The sequence below is a fragment of the Cervus canadensis genome, chromosome 1 (assembly GCF_019320065.1).
Source record: "Cervus canadensis isolate Bull #8, Minnesota chromosome 1, ASM1932006v1, whole genome shotgun sequence".
Classification (NCBI taxonomy): Eukaryota; Metazoa; Chordata; class Mammalia; order Artiodactyla; family Cervidae; genus Cervus; species Cervus canadensis.
In genome coordinates, this window is record NC_057386.1 from 100,205,475 (window position 1) to 100,223,520 (window position 18,046).

An 18,046-nucleotide genomic window follows, 5' to 3' on the forward strand; every position below is an offset into this window, starting at 1 on the left:
AGATGGTGCCGTTTAAACACAACAATGCATAGTCTCCAGTTTATTATTTAATATAATAAATTCTTATAATTTCTCAGAATTGTTCCTATGAACATATAACCAGCTTTGTGCTCAATTGAGTTTGAATGCTTTCAACAACCATTTCCTGTCAAGGAGATATTTTTCTGGAGTTTTATTTTGTCATTTTCATTTGATTACTATTTCTGTTCAAAACCTTCATCTGTTATTTAGAAAGAAAATTCAACAAAGAAAAGACATCTTTATCCCCACAAATTTCACTCTAACTGCATTTTGATTCAAAGCGATGTAAAGAGAGGTGGAAATAAAGACCAAGGAGACTTTCTCCCAGGTGCGTCTTCAGAGTCACTTAGCCTGTTCAGGGGGATTCTAAAACCACAAATATTTGTAGGGATCATCCCTTTAGTTCTGAGAAAATGGTTTCCTTAATTATGTTTTTTGGTTTCACTCTGACAGCTTCTCATGAGTCCATGGAGGCCCATAGCTGGTTCTGCCACTGTGTTCAGTTTGCAGATTATGCACTTTATTAGGCAAAACATAGCAACACAAACATTTAAATTGCTCCCACGTTTTATAGCCTCAACTGCTGTATTTTATATAAAGGCCACAAAATGAGTAAGGTTGATGGGAATTGGTTAGACCTCAAGGACTCCTGCTTATTGAAATTGGAGATGGAGCAGTTTGAGAAATCAGACACCCAGGCTAAGAAAGGTGGGTAAGGAGTAAAATCCTCAGAACAGGTAGAATTTTTATCTCTAAAAGCCAGAAATTAACAAAGGAAAAGGAGGTTATATTTTCATTGGGGAAATTTGATTTCCAATATTACTTGGATATACTATAAGTAATACAGTTTCTGTTACTTAGGAAAAGTGTTATTTTGTATGCAGGAGTCAAATATATGTGGCTTTAAAATATCCTTGTACATCAGAATCTGTTTTTGTAGTTTTATTTGGTTTTGTTTCTGTTTATCATGTGCCTACAATTTTTATATTAAAATACAGCAAAACTTGTTTGATGTTCTTTAGAATGCTTCTGTCAAGATCACTATTCAATGCAAGGGCCACTTGAAATAATTACAAAGTATCCATTTCAGTGGGAAAGTAAGAAGTTTCTTGCTTTGTGCTCTAATTAAACAAATTCTAATCTTCCTCACAGTAATACATGACCTTGTTGCTTCACTATCCATCCAAAAATATTTTTAAGAATTCTTTTTAAACCCTAGCAAATGATGGAGAGTCAGAGCAGTTGTCAAGAAGTAGATTTATAATAAATGAGCTGAGCTTTGGCAGAGCTACTTAAAACTCACATTTTTCAGAGTAATGTTTACAGCCATAAACACTGCAGTTGGCCAATTACCGATTTCTAGATCACTCTTCCCTTGTGGATGGAAGGGCATCAGATTCCCTGAGACTGAGTTGTCCTGTCAGTCAATTCTCCACATGTATTGTAGCTAATGGATAAATAGTATGTAAACAAGCATTATTAAATTTATTTTGCTCATGAATTGTTGGTCCTTTAATGGACCGGAACCTGGTGGTCTGGAGTCGATGATAAGAAAGTAAGAGAGAGAAAGAGGCTGATAGCGCTTGTTGGTCCTTTAATGGACCAGAACCTGGTGGCCCGGAGAGTAAGAAAAAGAGAGAGAGAGAGAGAGAAGGAATAGAAAGAAAGAAAGAAAGAAAGGCACGGGGACCAAAGCTCTGATGGAGCAAAGATGTTTTAATCAACATGGCGTGGGCATATATACTGTCTTACAAGGTGGTTATTCTCAGCAAAGACAAAGATTAAAATTCCAGACTTACAAAGCGTAAGATGATCCCTATCAAAGAGAGAGAGTTGCAAACAATCACCTTTTACCATTTGGCTCATAAAAAGGAAGAGGGTACTTATCACTGTAATGAGAAATGCCTGGATTCCTCAGCCCCGGGAAAGGCGTGCCTCTCCTCTTAATTCCTGAATATTCAGGAATCAATAAGGGCCAGAGGGTTCCTGACAGATCCAAAACAGCACACAGGAAGCCTCTTGTTAAATGCTTCCTGACAATGAATAATAATAACAAAAGCTTTTCATATATTTCTGATTTGCTCTGGAGCTGTGCAGTTACTCTAAATACATATATTTAGGGACTTCCCTGGCAGTCCCGGAAGTTAAAATTCTGTGGTTCCACTGCAGGTGGCATGAGTTTGATCCCTTGTCAGGAAGCCGAGATTCCACATGTAGGAATATATATATACATAAAGAAAATGTGAAAAGAAAAAGAAAATGTGTTGTGCTTAGTAGTCAGTCATGTCCAACTCTTTGTGACCTGTGAACTGTAGCCTGCCGGGCTCCTCTGTCCATTGGATTCTCCCGGCAAGAATACTGGAGAGTGTTGCTGTGCCCTCCTCCAGGGGATCTTCCTGACCCAAGAATTGAACCCATATCTCCAGTGCCTCCTGCACCACAAGCAGGTTCTTTAGCCACTGACACCTGGGAACCCCCATATATATATATAATAAGTATGTGTTAATATAGAACCACATGACAGGATATGTATATTATATATGTGTATACATAACCTGTATTTATTTTATTAGTTGGAGGCTAATTACTTCACAACAAAATTCAAACAATTTTAAAAAACTGTTCATGGAGATACTATAAAATCTTAGTACAAAATCAAGCTAATCAGACTAATATATAATTTCCTGATCAGTGTACAATATGTGTAAAACAATCATAAAATAATTTGTAATTGTGCCCTAATGCTTTGCAGATGAGACAGAGTCCCTTAAAAAATGTTCATTGGTGTCTTTATGTATCATTGTACATCCCATAACTTAAACTTAGTTAATTGATTAGAGACCTGGGGAATATTAACTAATGATTTAATGAAACCTTTTGGAAGTAAATTAATGCTGATTAGTTGACAGAAAGAATACTTCCTGAATTGAAACAAAGGATATAAAAGTTAATTCAGCTAATCATGAGCATTTGCGAGACTTAGAACTCATCTCTCTTGATTTATTTCTTTATTTTTGGCTGCCCTGGGTCTTTGTTGCTGTCTGGCCTTTTCTCTAGTTGCAGTACGTGGGCTTCTCATTGCAGCAGTTTCTCTTGTTGTGGAGCATGGGCTCTAGCGTGCGCAGCATGTTGAGTTCAGGAGTCACATGTCCCAGACTCCGGAGCGCGGGCTCAGTAGTTGTGACAGAAGGGCTTAGTTGCTCCGCGGCATGTAGCCTCTTCTCAGATCAGGACTGTGCCCATGTGTCCTGCACTGACAGGCAGATTCTTTACCACTGAGCCACCAGGGAAGCCCCAAGAACTCATTTCTTAAATGAGAGTTTTAGACATGAAACTTTTCCATCTACCACATCACTACCAAATAAATAGAAAAACACAAGTTGCTAACATGAATTGAGTACTTATCATGGTCTGGGTGAGGTGCCAAGCTATCCCCAGTTGCTATTTTATTTAAGACAACCAACTCATGAGGCAGAGAATGTTTTTCCCATTTGACTAAAGAGAAACACACTATTAGAGTAAGAAATGGGCTAAAGTAGGTTTGCATTAACTAGAAGCATTCTCTCATGAGAGGCCTCACATACTTATTAGATCTCTGTAGTAGACACGTGTTGACTCCTGAAGAATCTGTGCAACTCAAGATGAATTTTGAGTCCTTATGTGTCCACATAAAAGGGAAGCATGTTTAAAGTCATGTGAGTTGTGTTTTTCACATACAGTGTTAGGTTTTCCTAACTCATTGCTTGTTTTGTCTTTGGCTGAATTTAAGGACTCTTGGAAAAGATCAAGCTCTACCTTTCAAAGAGAACTTCGCCACCTCACACTGACCGTAGGAAGTTTGACCATGACTTTGCCGTCTCCACCTCCTTCCACGGAGTCCACAACATTGTCCGGAATCCGAGTAGGATTCGCAAGGTGGTCTGGCTGCTGGTGGTCCTGGGCTCCATCAGTCTCCTTGTCTGGCAGGTATATAGCCGTCTCGTCAACTACTTCAGATGGCCCACCACGACATCTATGGAGGTACAGTATGTGGAGAGGATAGAGTTCCCGGCTGTGACCTTCTGCAATTTAAACAGGTAAAAACTACACTTTTAGTAATAAATCTCTGTAACTTTGCTAGGTATAAACTTTCTTAGATGACTGAAATAGTTTATTGTGTGCTATTTAATATACACAAAACCACTCGTGGTCTTAAATTGTCTTAAAAACAGAAATGTTGGGGGCTAAGAAGCTTATTGATTTCTTCTCTATTTTCCTTTTTTCTTCCTTTTTTCCTTCCTTTTTTTCCTCCACAATTATATGCTAGGCTAAGCACCAAACCCTGCGGCTACATAGATGTACAAGTCTTTATCCTTGCATTTAAAAAGTTTGTTTCAATCAGCCAAAAAGAGAGAAACATCAGCAATCACAATGCAATATATATGGTGACTGTAGATTACATGAAAGGTATGTGCAAGGACTCTGCGAGCACAGAGGACAGACAGGTGATGGTCCCTGTCTAGGTCTCAGGGAGTGTGATTGTCAAAATGTGGCCAGGCTGTTTGTAGGGGGAGAAAAGGAATAACTTGAAGATATAGAAAAGCACTGTGCTAAAGTTGGAGGTGTGAAATGTTCCCATGTGTTCAGGATGAGATGTTTATTGTAATAGGAATGTGCCCGGCTCCATGGGCATGTGACCTGTGCGCACAATTGGGTTAGCACTCTGTTCCTATTGCACCCTTGTCCAAACCTCCCTCCAGAGATCCGCAAATCCCTGGCTGTGTACCAGGTCTCCTGTGGGGGGTAGGGAGGGAACTTCCCCATGAGGCCATCCATGAAAACCCTTGTTATTGCCTGTGGTCAAGCCTGAAATCCTGTACATGGGATTTTCACCTAGCGGGTGGGGGAGGTGGTTTCCTTCAGATCCACCACTAATCAGCTATTTGGCCATGGACAAATCACTTCACCTTTTAAAGTTTCAACTCCTGTGTGTACAAAATGATATAATATCTATTTAATGTATTTTCGGTTGCATTAGTTCAGGTAGCATATACACCATTTTGTCTCATCCCTGGGGTGGTTCTTTGGACAGGTGTTCAATGTGTGTGTGTCAGTCACTCAGTTGTGTCTGACTCTTTGCGACTCCATGGACTGTAACCTGCCAGACTCCTCTGTCCATGGACTTCTCCAGGCACAAAGGAGGGTTGCCATTCCCTTCTCCAGGGGATCTTCCCAACCCAGGGATTGAACCTGGGTCTCCCACATTGCAGGCAGATTCCTTACCATCTGAGCCACAGGGGAAGCACAGGGGTTCAATATGTAGTTGATATTATAGCATATATAGTAACTATTACAGCATGTGTAATTGTTAGACTTATTTCAAGATATGTGTCAAGGTTCCAAAGAGTAAAAATCAATCAAATACCCCACAAAGGTATTCAATACAGTTACACCATACTATTTTAAAGGGCATGTGTTTTTTTTTAAAATGTTATTTATTTGAAAATTTTTTAATTTATCTACTTATTTTTGGTGGCACCAGGTCTTCATTGCTGTGTGTGGGTTTTCCCTAGTTGCAGCCAATGGGAGGCTATTCTCTAGTTGTGGTGCACAGACTTCTCATTGTTGTGTCTTCTCTTGTTGTGAAGCACAGGCTCTAGGGTGAATGTGCTCAGTGGTTACATCTTGTGGGCTCCAGAACGTGGCCTCAGTAGTTGTGATGCATGGGCTTAGCTGTCCTCCAGCATGTGGGATCTTCCTGGAACAAGAATTGAATTCACGTCTTCTGCATTGGCAGGCAGTTTTTAAACCATTGGACCACCAGGGAAGTCTAAATGGTATATATTCTAACAAAAGCAAAGGCTGGTTGAAGATGGTCATTATTAAAAAGAAATTGCCTATATCATTTTGAGTATGCCAGTGTGAGGACCCTCACAGAAATTTTCCCCAGAGAAAATTTTACTCAAAAAATCTATGCTGTAATGTTCTTTATCTTTCTGGCTTACTTCACTCTGTATAAGGGGCTCCAGCTTCATCCATCTCATTAGGACTGGTTCAAATGTATTCTTTTTAATGGCTGAGTAATATTCCATGGTGTATATGTACCACAGCTTCCTTATCCATTCATCTGCTGATGGGCATCTAGGTTGCTTCCATGTCCTGGCTATTATAAACAGTGCCGCGATGAACATTGGGGTGCACGTGTCTCTTTCAGATCTGGTTTCCTCAGTGTGTATGCCCAGAAGTGGGATTGCTGGGTCATATGGCAGTTCTATTTCCAGTTTTAAGAAATCTCCACACTGTTTTCCATAGCGGCTGTATAGTTTGCATTCCCACCAACAGTGTAAGAGGGTTCCCTTTTCTCCACACCCTCTCCAGCATTTATTGCTTGTAGACTTTTTGATAGCAGCCATCCTGACTGGCGTGTAATGGTACTTCATTGTGGTTTTGATTTGCATTTCTCTGATAATGAGTGATGTTGAGCATCTTTTCATGTGTTTGTTAGCCATCTGTATGTCTTCTTTGGAGAAATGTCTGTTTAGTTCTTTGGCCCATTTTTTGATTGGGTCATTTATTTTTCTGGAATTGAGCTGCAGGAGTTGCTTGTATATTTTTGAGATTAATCCTTTGTCTGTTTCTTCATTTGCTATTATTTTCTCCCAATCTGAGGGCTGTCTTTTCACCTTACTTATAGTTTCCTTTGTAGTGCAAAAGCTTTTAAGTTCATCGCAGCACTGTTTATAATAGCCAGGACATGGAAGCAACCTAGATGCCCATCAGCAGATGATGATGGATAAGGAAGCTGTGGTACATATACACCATGGAATATTACTCAGCCGTTAAAAAGAATTCATTTGAATCAGTCCTAATGAGATGGATGAAACTGGAGCCCCTTATACAGAGTGAAGTAAGCCAGAAAGATAAAGAACATTACAGCATACTAACACATATATATGGAATTTAGAAAGATGGTAACGATAACCCTATATGCAAAACAGAAAAAGAGACACAGAGATACAGAACAGACTTTTGAACTCTGTGGGAGAAGGTGAGGGTGGGATGTTTCAAAAGAACAGCATGTATACTATCTATGGTGAAACAGATCACCAGCCCAGGTGGGATGCATGAGACAAGTGCTCCGGCCTGGTGCACTGGGAAGACCCAGAGGAATCGGGTGGAGAGGGAGGTGGGAGGGGGGGATCAGGATGGGGAATACGTGTAAATCCATGGCTGATTCATATCAATGTTTGACAAAACCCAAAAAATAAATAAATAAATAAAAAAAATCAACCATTTACAAGCTAATCACCAAAATATAGAAGGAACTCTTACAACTCAGTGAAATATTATTTAATGGTAAAAAAAAAAATGAGCTATCAAGTCATAAAAAGATGGAGGAATCTTAAATCACAGTCAACAGAAGTTTCCCAACTTAGATATCAGACATCAGAGCAGCTATTATAAAGAACTGAAGAAACTGTGGTTAAAAACATAAGGGAAGATAAAATGTCTCATCAAGCAAACAATATCAATAAGGACAGAAATTATACAAAGAACCAAAGGGGCATACTGATTTTGAAAAGTGTAATAGTTGAAGTGAAAAACTCACTACATCCACTAAAGGGACTCAGCAGTAGGTTTGAAGTGGCTGAGGAAAGAATCAGTGAGTTTGAAGATAAATTAACAAAGTATGTGATCTGAGAAACAGAGAGAAAAACTAATGAAGGAAAATGAAAAGAGCCTCGGAGAAATGGGAGATACTAAAAAACATAAAAATATATGTAAAATGGGAGTACCAGAAGAGGAGAGAAAATAAAGTAGAAAAATATTTTTTTAATATAATGTGTCAAAACTCACCAAATTTGCACAAAAATGTTCTTTAAAATGAAGATAAAATAAAAACATTCAGAGAGAATTCATTCTAGCAGACCCATCATACAAGAAACACTAAAAAGTTCTTCAGACTTAAAACAAGTGAACTCAGAGAGTTTTCAAATCCATATGAAAAACTAAAAGCACCTGTAAATATACTTCTGCAATTTTAAAAGACATTATAAATGTGTGTTTATTTTTCTTTCTTCTCTTGCTTGTTTTAAAATGCAAGTGTATAATACTTAGGCCCATAATACCTATAGATCACTCTACGTAACAGCAGATTACACACTCTTCACATGAGCACATGGAACACTTTCTAGGGCAAGTTGTAGCAAGACCATAAAGCAAGCTTCAATACAGTTAGAATATTTGCAATCATTCAGAGTATGTTTATCAACTACAACAGAGTGAAATAAGCAGTCAATAATAGGAAGAAATTTGGGATATTAACAAATATATAGATATTAAACAGCACACACTAAATAACCAGAGAAAGAAAAAAGTCACATGGTATTAGACAACACTCTGAGATGAATGAGAAAACACACAGCGTACCTAAACTTACATTTGCAACTCAAGCAGTGCTGACATAGAAATGCATGGATTAAAATAGAAGAATGATCTCAAGGAAAATATTTAATACCCTATAAGTACTTTCATGTTTTCATTGAATTTTGATTTGTATAAAAGTTTATTTTGCATAATTCAAATCTCAAATCAATGATTTAAACTCTGGTGTCGGATGGTGGCATTAAGAAAAAACTGATAGTGTACCCTGAAGTTAGATATAGTTAATATCCAGATGAGAAATGAGATTCAATAGTGTAGAAACTAAAATTGTAGAAGAGGAAAATTATTAATTATAAGGAAATTACTCTTTCTTAGGTAACATCTAATACATCATTAATACTGTGGTGGTTAGAGACATCTTCAACTCTCAAAGTCTGATTTTACAAATAGATACTTTGAATGTCAGTTCACCAGCATCTCACGAACATTGTTTAGCAAATGACTGATGGATCATGAAAAGAACTTAGGTTGTCCACTCCCCTGTTCTCACAGCCAGTAGTCTTCAAACATTTTCCTTCATGTTCCATATAAAGGAAGTTTAAAAAACTATGTATTTCAGTTGCATTTTTTAAACTGGCAGCTAAAATATAAACTATAGCTTTAAATAACTTTATGTCTTAGTTTTAGGAGATCAAAAATAAATATTATGAGATAAAATATGATAAGGATTGACTATTAGGAATAAATATTTATTATTTTATAATGGGAGGGGGGATCGGGATGGGGAATACATGTAAATCCATGGCTGATTCATGTCAATGTATGACGAAAACCACTACAATATTGTAATTAGCCTCCAACTAATAAAAATAAATGGAAAAAAAATTTAATTACTTCATTGATAAAAATCATGTAAATTTTAACCTGTGTACATTTTTTAATTGGAGAAGGAAATGGCAACCCACTCCAGTACTCATGCCTGGAAAATCCCATGGATGGAGGAGCCTGGTAGGCTACAGTTCATGGGGTTGCAAAGAGTCAGACACGACTGAGTGTGTTCACTTCACTTCACTCACATGTTTTAATATTGCAATAATCTGGAATTTGCACACAACAACCCAGTTTCATTTAAAATAATGTGCAGGAAAACCAAAAAAGAAGCAGTATGTATATACACATACAGGTAATTTGCTTTTGTGTACAGTAGAAATTAACAAAATGTTATAAAGCAACTGTACTTCAATAAAAATTTTAAAACCCTATTTTTTAACAACTCAGAAAAATAAAAATGAAATGACAAATTTTATCGTATTACTTCAACTTTTCTCAATTCAGAGGGTCCAGTAGGGGCTCAAATACCCTATGTTTAATGCCAAGCTTCACCCTAGCCAGAAAGATGTGCGTAACAGGAAAAGACAAAGTTTAAGGAGTTTTGATTAATACTTAGATGAGTCTTCCATTAGTGTTTGCCTTTGCTAGGGGCCTTGAGATTGCTATACACCAGGTGCATTATATGCTAAGATTTGTAATGATTGACAGGTAAAAACTCTTTCATAAATTGGAGAAGAATCCTTGTGGGTGTTTCTTTTTAAATGCTGAGTTAAGGCAGAGGATCTGGAAATTGATTCCAACACACATACACTTGGATCTATTTTGATGGAGCTCAGCAAAGGACTGAGTGAGGCATCAACATGGACTTGAAATGAAGCTTACTCATTTGGGTCATATAATTAGGGAAAATGTACTTAGAGGTACTAACACACCTAAGAAAGACGGGCTTAGTAATTGGTTATCAGTTATTAAGCTGTTTAAATATATCGATGCATTTTTATTATTTTGTTTTACTAGACTTATCAGTATAGGAAATGAAAGAGTAAGACAAGCTATCACTAAACAAGGTTTCTGAAAAATCATATTTGGAAGAGTTTTGGAGCTTGAATTAAAGTTGAAAGTAAACTTGGAGCAAAACAGTTAGATTTTATGCTAAACAAAAATGTCTCACAAAATTTATCACTTCCTTTGTTCCAAATACTGTTGGACTTTATTCACAAAGTTTAATCCATCCACCTAAATTACCCCATGGTCTAACTATTAATAGTATAAAAACAAAAGTTCTAAAATAATATTCTAAAATACTCTCCTCTTTAACCTTTTAATGTATTGTGCTCAGACCTCCTACACCTGTAATAATTTCTTCATTTCTCTGCATAATCATCATGAAAAGAATCCAGTGAACATTGGTATGAGATGGTGTGGGTTCAATCTGTGTAGGATTCCAAGGTCGCAGGGCTTTGGAGCAGACCCTTGGTCCCCTGTTGGTCAAAGAGTTAGAAACCTGAAGTCAACTAAAAGTTCATCCCTCAGTTTAGAGCAAACACTTCTTCTTCACAAAATCTGTTACTAGTGTAAGTTTTTAACTCCCCAAAAGATCACTAAAAACACTTTTGCCCAAGAAAATCAAAGTTGTTAAATATATTCCAATTAGATAAAATACCACGAGGGTGGAGGTTTAATAGTGTCTCTGAAGAAAAAGGAGGTCAAAGAGAATATTTACAGGGTTCTGGGACCTGGGTCAGTGGTTTTAAAAGAGGTCTTGCAAGGCTTAGAGCTAGTTACATAAGGTATTCTATTAATCACTGGTCCAAAAAAGCTGTTTTGCATCTCTAAAAGGATATGGTGTTGGTTTGTTTTTTTTTCCCTGTTTTTGGTTTTGTGTATGTCCCACCTTGACTGAAAAAGGGTTTAATGTGACTGTCATGAGAATAAAAAGTTACATTACAGATAATACAAAAGGAAAATGAAAATAAAATACAGAATTTGTGACATAGAGGAAGTCCAGTAGCAAATTCACACACAAACCATGCACCGCATAGTCCTGTATGATCACCAAGAATGAAATGAAAGTCGCTCTCTGCGACCCCATGGATTATACAGTTCATGGAATTCTCCAGGCCAGAATACTGGAGTGGGTAGCTGTTCCCTGCACCAGGGGATCTTCCCAACCCAGGGATCGAACCCAGGTCTCCCACATTGCCGGCAGATTCTTTACCAGCTGGGTATGTAATATTCTATGCTGCCTGGCATCTGATTTGAGGAGAGGAAGTTTGTTCCATTTCAAATTGTATAATAATATAATATCCAAAATATAAAAATCACATTTTGAAAGAAGTTAAAGTATGAAAATAAAGAACCATACAGAATGCAAAACAGAAATTGCTCAGCAAAATAAAAGAATTATGAGGCACTTATCAAGAAAAAGGCAAACACATTACTTCTGCTTTGATTGCCAGCAAGTTGCTTTGCAATAATGAGGCATTTATTTAATAAATATTTACCTTACACTCTTCCAAATATGTTAGGAAAAACAGTTTAATCACCAAAATGATTGTTTGATGTAAGTGGTATTAAAATATATCAATATATTAACCTTCATCATTGGTGTATTAACAAATACCAATTTCATAATTCAGGAAACTGTGTGACAGTGAGATGAAGAATTGCACTGTCATAGCCTTAATTGGCTGTGACAATCAGGGCTCCATCCAAGAAGCAGAACCACTGAATGACAGAGAACAAGGGATTGATCATAGGGATTCAGCCCATTGAATCACAGGAGCTGGGTAAGCAGTCTCTGTAGGGCTGTTGCCTCTGTTTCTGGTGCTGGATCTGAAGTCAGCAGGATCCATGATTAGAAACGAAGATAGATTTGAAACGAAGGAAACAAATATGAGCAGGGAATGCATGTTTCAGCTCCGATCCTGGTGGCGCTGGTGACCTGCAGGGGGACTTGGCATCTTTTTCAGGTTGCACCCTTGCTTGACCCAGGAGCAGAAGCTGTCTGAGCAGACTGGACAGGGCTGGGGGAACTGCCCAGTGCAGACAAGCTGGGGTCACAGATGCATATACACAACGTACAGAACAACCACAACTCCACTCTGCAATGAACTGCAGGTTGTAACCAGATCCAGACAAGAGGGAGGGGTTTAGCAACGCAGTTGAGGCAGCCACACGGATTCAGCATAAAGCACAGCAGGGCTTGGATGTGAACCCTGGAAATCTGGGTCCTATAGTGTTAACAATTCCTAACACCTCTCTCTCAGAGTTGGGTTGTGAAGATCCATTTGGATGTATCCAGAGCAAGGTCTGGAAGGTATTCTAGGTAAATGAAACTGTATGTAGAAATTCAAAGTAGAGTGCAGCAGGTGACAAAGACCTCTTAGTAATCCAATTTTGCTTGAATGTATTACAAATGAGGGAAAATATAGGAGATAGGAGGAGAGGATGATAGAGTTCAGATCCCATCTTCGAGATAACAACAAGTGTTTATTATTCTAAATAGTGCCTTTATTTCCGCAAATAGGTTCCAAGCAGAAGCTGCAGCCACATTTAGTGTTATTTTTTTCTTATGGAATATTGTATCCAAAGTCCTTCATCTTCAGGAAATCAGTACCAATTCCACCAGCTCTAAAGAGGCTATTGATTTCCTCGCAAGTGAGCGAAACTTCAGCATTACAGAGTTTGTCAAGGAAAATGGTTTTTATCTCAACAGCAGCACATTGTTAGAATGTGAATTTTTTGGAAAGCCATGTGGCCCAGAGGTAATGTTGCAATATTTCTTCAAATTTCATCAATATAACAAGCTACTTCTTTGTATCATTTTGCATTGAGGTAAAGTTTACTCCCATGAGGAATCAGTTTAAATTTGCTCCAAGATCACATGTCCTTAGCTCAGCCTTATGGTATCAAGAGGTGTGAATACACATGGGACATGCCTCCTTTTTCATACAGTTAGATAAGGAAAGATAGAAGACAGAAACCTTTGGTGATATTTCTTTCAGGATTGTCCTTAAAGGGAAAACCCCTATCTGTGGTTCCAAGTCCCAGCTAAGGATTCCAGCAACCACAGGTTGAGCTGTACTGTGGTGGGTATTTATTTTAAAACAATGAGTCTATGCAGTTCAAATCCCTGTTGTTCAAGGGTCAACTGCATATGAAAATGTCTCAACTAGATCATCAGATACAAATTGGCAAGTGCATTTTACCAAAAAAAATGAAAACTGCTTTTGGAATACAGACTAAAATCGCCAGATTTCTATTCTCCCTGCTGTTTTTGCCTTCTCACTCAGCACTATGATTAAGCAAAGAAAGTTATAGGCATTTAAACTTTGAAAGGATCAAAATACTCACCTGATTGTGTTTTCTTTGGTTTATTTTCATATTGGAGGATTTTGCACATGTCTTCACTGAATATGGAAACTGTTTTACCTTTAATCATGGTGAAACTATCCAAGCGAAGGAAAAAGTGAGTGTTTCTGGAAGAGGCTTACACTTGCTCTTCAATGTCAAACAGGTATTGAATTTCTTCAAACTTCACCAGGGTTCAAGGCAAACAAGAATGCACAGGAGTTTCAGGACGCTGTGCCCTGTTGAATCGTTCCCACATATTTGTCTGTTTGTTTGTTTGTTTTTTAACTAATTTAGTCAAGACTCCCATGATGAAACTACGGACTTGGATATTGAAAAGGCACAGTTTAGAGGAATAACCTGGACATTTTTAGCTATATTACTTACTGTCATTTTTATGATGCTGGAAATATTCATGTCACAAAACAAGGAAACTAAAGATTTCTAAATCTCAATGTATATAGTAATTTAAGAAGACCTATGAACTTTTAATGTTCAGATAATGTTTAGATTTTCATGAAAATAGGCAATATGTTTTAGAAAGAAGCCATACAGAAATATTTGACAAACCATAGAAATCTATAGTCTGAAAAGGTGATGAAAAATATTGTTATGCAGAAATATTGTATCAGTGGGCTTTGCCTAAGCCAGTTTTGTAAATCTGTAATTGACGTAAGTAGATTCTAAGTGTTTAGACCTAGGTGGCAGCTGTCCAGGCTCCTAAGAAATTCAGAGGTGTTCCTTCAAGACTACCTAGTGTAACTCTCACCCAAGGCTAATCCTCACCCTCTGTCTTGCACAATCATTTGTAGTGTTACACAGAGGTATTCTACTCTGTTGTTATGATTTTGTAAATGAAGAATAGCATTTTGAAATGCTATTGAATGAAGTATTCAGAATCACACAATTAATGGCAGAGATGAGAAATAAAAGTAGCATCCCCGAATTTCACCAAACTACTTCCCAATCCAAGTGAACAAGGCGATTGGTTACTTTTCAGGAACTTCTCCTAAGCCACGCTTCATGGTTTCCCCTGTATTCCATTCAAGAGTCCACAGCACTGCACATTGAGATACACACAGCCAGGCTTGTATATCTAGTTCATTGATAGTTTCAAGTTATTTAAATATAAGCCATATGTTCACTTCAAATATTATATAATAGCTTTTACAAGCTAGAATTTCCCCCAGTGTTTTTAGAGTGCAGTTAAAATCTGCAAATTCAGTGCAAAGTTCAATAAGTAAATAGAGCTGAGATATTTCTCCAGACTAACAGTTAAGTGTTCCTTAGAGAGTTACAGAGGGGCTAGGAGAAATAGGGTCCTGAGCATCAAACGCAAGACCGTTTGTTTATTGTTGTTACATGTGCAGTTAACCCATTCACAAGAAAAACCATCCTAGTACCTCATCAAGGCCACCCCTTCTCCTTATAGCCTGAAATTATAACTAATAAAGTCACCAGAAGTTTGATCTTAAATTTCATGTGCCTCTCTGACAAACTGGCTGCTTCGGGTCCTGCCTTTTGGAAGTGGAACTGCGTCTGGTGTTCATGTCTGCACTGCTGGAGTTCCTTCCAGCTGTGCTCACTGCTGCGGGTTGGGGAAACAGGCTCACTCTGACCCCTCCCTGGGAGTGTGCTCTTCCTGCCTCAGAGTCGCAGGAATAAACGCAGCATGCCTCCAAAGGCCCTTTCTGATCCTGATCATGAAGAACTACTGGCTTCTCAGGAAAAAAAAGAGAAACGATAAATCAGAAATTTGGTTTTGTGATAATGTATGAAAGTCAACCAAGAAACTCAACCAGTAAAGCAAAACTTGAGCTCCTGAAATGTATGCTTTTATGTAATGAACAATTATATATATATATATATATATATATATATATTTGTTTTCTTGTAAAAAATTCTTTATCTGACACAAGAGTTACAAAAGAAAAGCACTAGTGCTAAAGGAGTAGTGCAAATCTTCACTTTTAGGAGAAAATAAATTTGAATTTTAAGTCAGGCCGAATATTTTAATTGCAAAGAGAAGCAGAGGGCCAAAGGATTTTCTGAGACAAATAAGTAAAGAGAATAGCCAAGGAGAAAGAAACTAAAGAGGCAGATGAGGAGAGGGCCAGGGGAATCAGGTGGCTGACAGTCAGGGTACGATCCATATTTCTACTCAAATTGCCTCAGGCAAGAGGTGACCCGGAGAAAATGGTCCAGGCCTTGATGTGTAGTTTAACCGTGAAAAGTAGGTCTTTAGGAGTTTAATTTTCACAGCTTTTATGTAAAAAGAGATCTCATATTGATATGAAGTATTTGATTTTTAAGTTATTCAAATGCTATCATGAGATGATAAAAATCAGTCTTAAACTCTGCACAAAATTCTGCACAAACTCATCTTGTGCATAATTGACATCAATTCATAATCTGGGAATAAATACTTGTTTATTTCAGGAGGAATTTACAGATGACCCAACCCTTGGCTTTGTCGACGCTGGGATCACCTTTGTTATCCATTCGCCCATGAAGGTGCCGCAGTTTGATGGTCTGGGCTTGTCCTCACCAGTGGGAATGCATACACGGGTGACCATCCGCCAGGTGAAGGTAAATATCAAATAAAGACACACATATAATCACAAAATTCAGAATCTGAGGGAACTCTGACCTCCAGCTGCTTGGAGGAATGCAAAACTTGGCACATCAAGAAGCAGGGCGGATGTCTGCCTTTCCTTCTTCCTGGTAAACAGAGGCTGTGTCCCTCAGTGGGGTAATGATCCCATAAATACATAATAACACATTTCACTAGACACTCTTTTCTCTCCTGCATTTCAAACATCACCAGAAATTCAACAGTTTCAGTTCAGATACTTTTCCATTACTGGGAGGCTCAAAAACAGCAAATTCACAGATACAGTGTGAGTGAGTGCTGAGAAGCCCAGCAAACCCAAGTCAACTTTGAATTTTATTTGAGTTGAAAATGGACATTAAGAAGGAAGTCCATGTGGCTGAACTGTGCTTTTTCTCAACAGGACTTTCTAGGAAGGATAAAGTCAGTGGGCAGAGCAGTCTTAGAATCCCAGTGTCTGACAGGTTTCCACTTGGCAGCCCCTTGCTCTGTAATTTTCTGGATTAACTTTCTGAATTTCCACCTCCTGAGGACCAGGGGCTAATACTTCCTTTCAGTTATTCTGTTGTTCAGTCCCTCAGTCGTGTCTGACTCTTTGTGACCCCATGCATTGCAGCATTCCAGGCTGTCCTTCACCATCTCTCGGAGCTTGCTCAAACTCATGTCCATTGAGTTGGTGGTGCCATCCAACCATCGCAACCTCTGATACCATCCAACCATCTTCTCCTGGCCTCAATCTTTTCCAGCATCAGGGTCTTTTCCAATGAGTCGGCTCTTCGCATCAGGTGGCCAAATCACAGTTACTCTGAGGTTTAAGTGAAATAATATAAAGAAAACATTACCATATTGCCTGGCACATAATAGGTCCTCAGTAAAGGATCTTTTCTTAATTGAGGTTTAGTTGATTTACAATGTTGTGTTAATTTCTGCTGTAAAGTGATTCAGTTATACATATATATCTATATACATTATTTTTTGCATTCTTTTCCATTATGATATATCATGGGATATTGAATATAGTTCTCTGCATTGCACAGTGGGACCTTGTTGTTTATCCATCCTATATATACTAGTTTGCATCTGCTAATCCCAAGCTCTCAGCCCATTTTCCCCACAACCTTGGCAACCACAAGTCTGTTCTCATGTTTTGATTCTGATTTAAAGGATCTTTTTGTGTGTGTAATTTTGGTTGCTGTTTTGTGACTGGGTTGATGAATATGCTACAATATGTCAATAAATGATATTTTTTTCCTTGTAGGAGTTCAGTTTTAGAGCACCTTGTCTGATTTTATTGATTCACTACAGGTACAGGCATCACTGACTCAGTTGACACAAGTTTGAGCACACTCCAGGAGATGGTGAAGGACAGGGAAGCTTGTTCTGCTGCAGTCCATGGGGTAGCAGAGTCAGACAGGACTGAAAAATTGAACGACACAGAGCATTTGAGATGGATATTAAAGGCCAAAGAGTAGATTTAACTTCGGGGGTTTTCAGGTTAATAGAGTAGGCATAGTAGACAAATGTAGTCAGCTAAAGAATATCAAAGGCTTGAGAGAAAAGGAAACAGATATATTGAGTCAGACAGATCTTCTGACCCAGGTGTTTATTTTGTCTTAAGACAGTCCATCAGGAATACCCGTGGGGAGAATGTAATCCCCACATGAAACTGCAGAACTTCAGGACCTACAGCACCTCCGGCTGCTTGCAGGAATGCAAAGCTTGGCACATCAAGAAGCAGTGCGGATGTCTGCCTTTCCTTCTTCCTGGTAAATAGAGGCTGTGTCCCATTCTGTAACTCTTTACTTAATCTGAAACATGGAAATAAATGTATCAGAAAGCTGTTTCACATTCTTAAGAAATTCTATG

General features: G+C 38.2%; 1 protein-coding gene across 1 annotated transcript in view; it reads left to right on the forward strand.

Moving 5' to 3' along the window:
* Nucleotides 1-689: 689 nt before the first annotated feature.
* ASIC5 (acid sensing ion channel subunit family member 5) overlaps nt 690-18,046 on the forward strand; it is a 39,358-nt gene continuing 22,001 nt past the window's right edge. Inside the window, exons 1-6 of the mRNA XM_043434662.1 lie at nt 690-729; nt 3,791-4,097; nt 12,746-12,983; nt 13,610-13,735; nt 16,009-16,158; nt 17,799-17,946. Coding sequence (XP_043290597.1) covers nt 690-729; nt 3,791-4,097; nt 12,746-12,983; nt 13,610-13,735; nt 16,009-16,158; nt 17,799-17,946 — 1,009 coding nt within the window. The remainder of the gene's footprint in view (nt 730-3,790; nt 4,098-12,745; nt 12,984-13,609; nt 13,736-16,008; nt 16,159-17,798; nt 17,947-18,046) is intronic.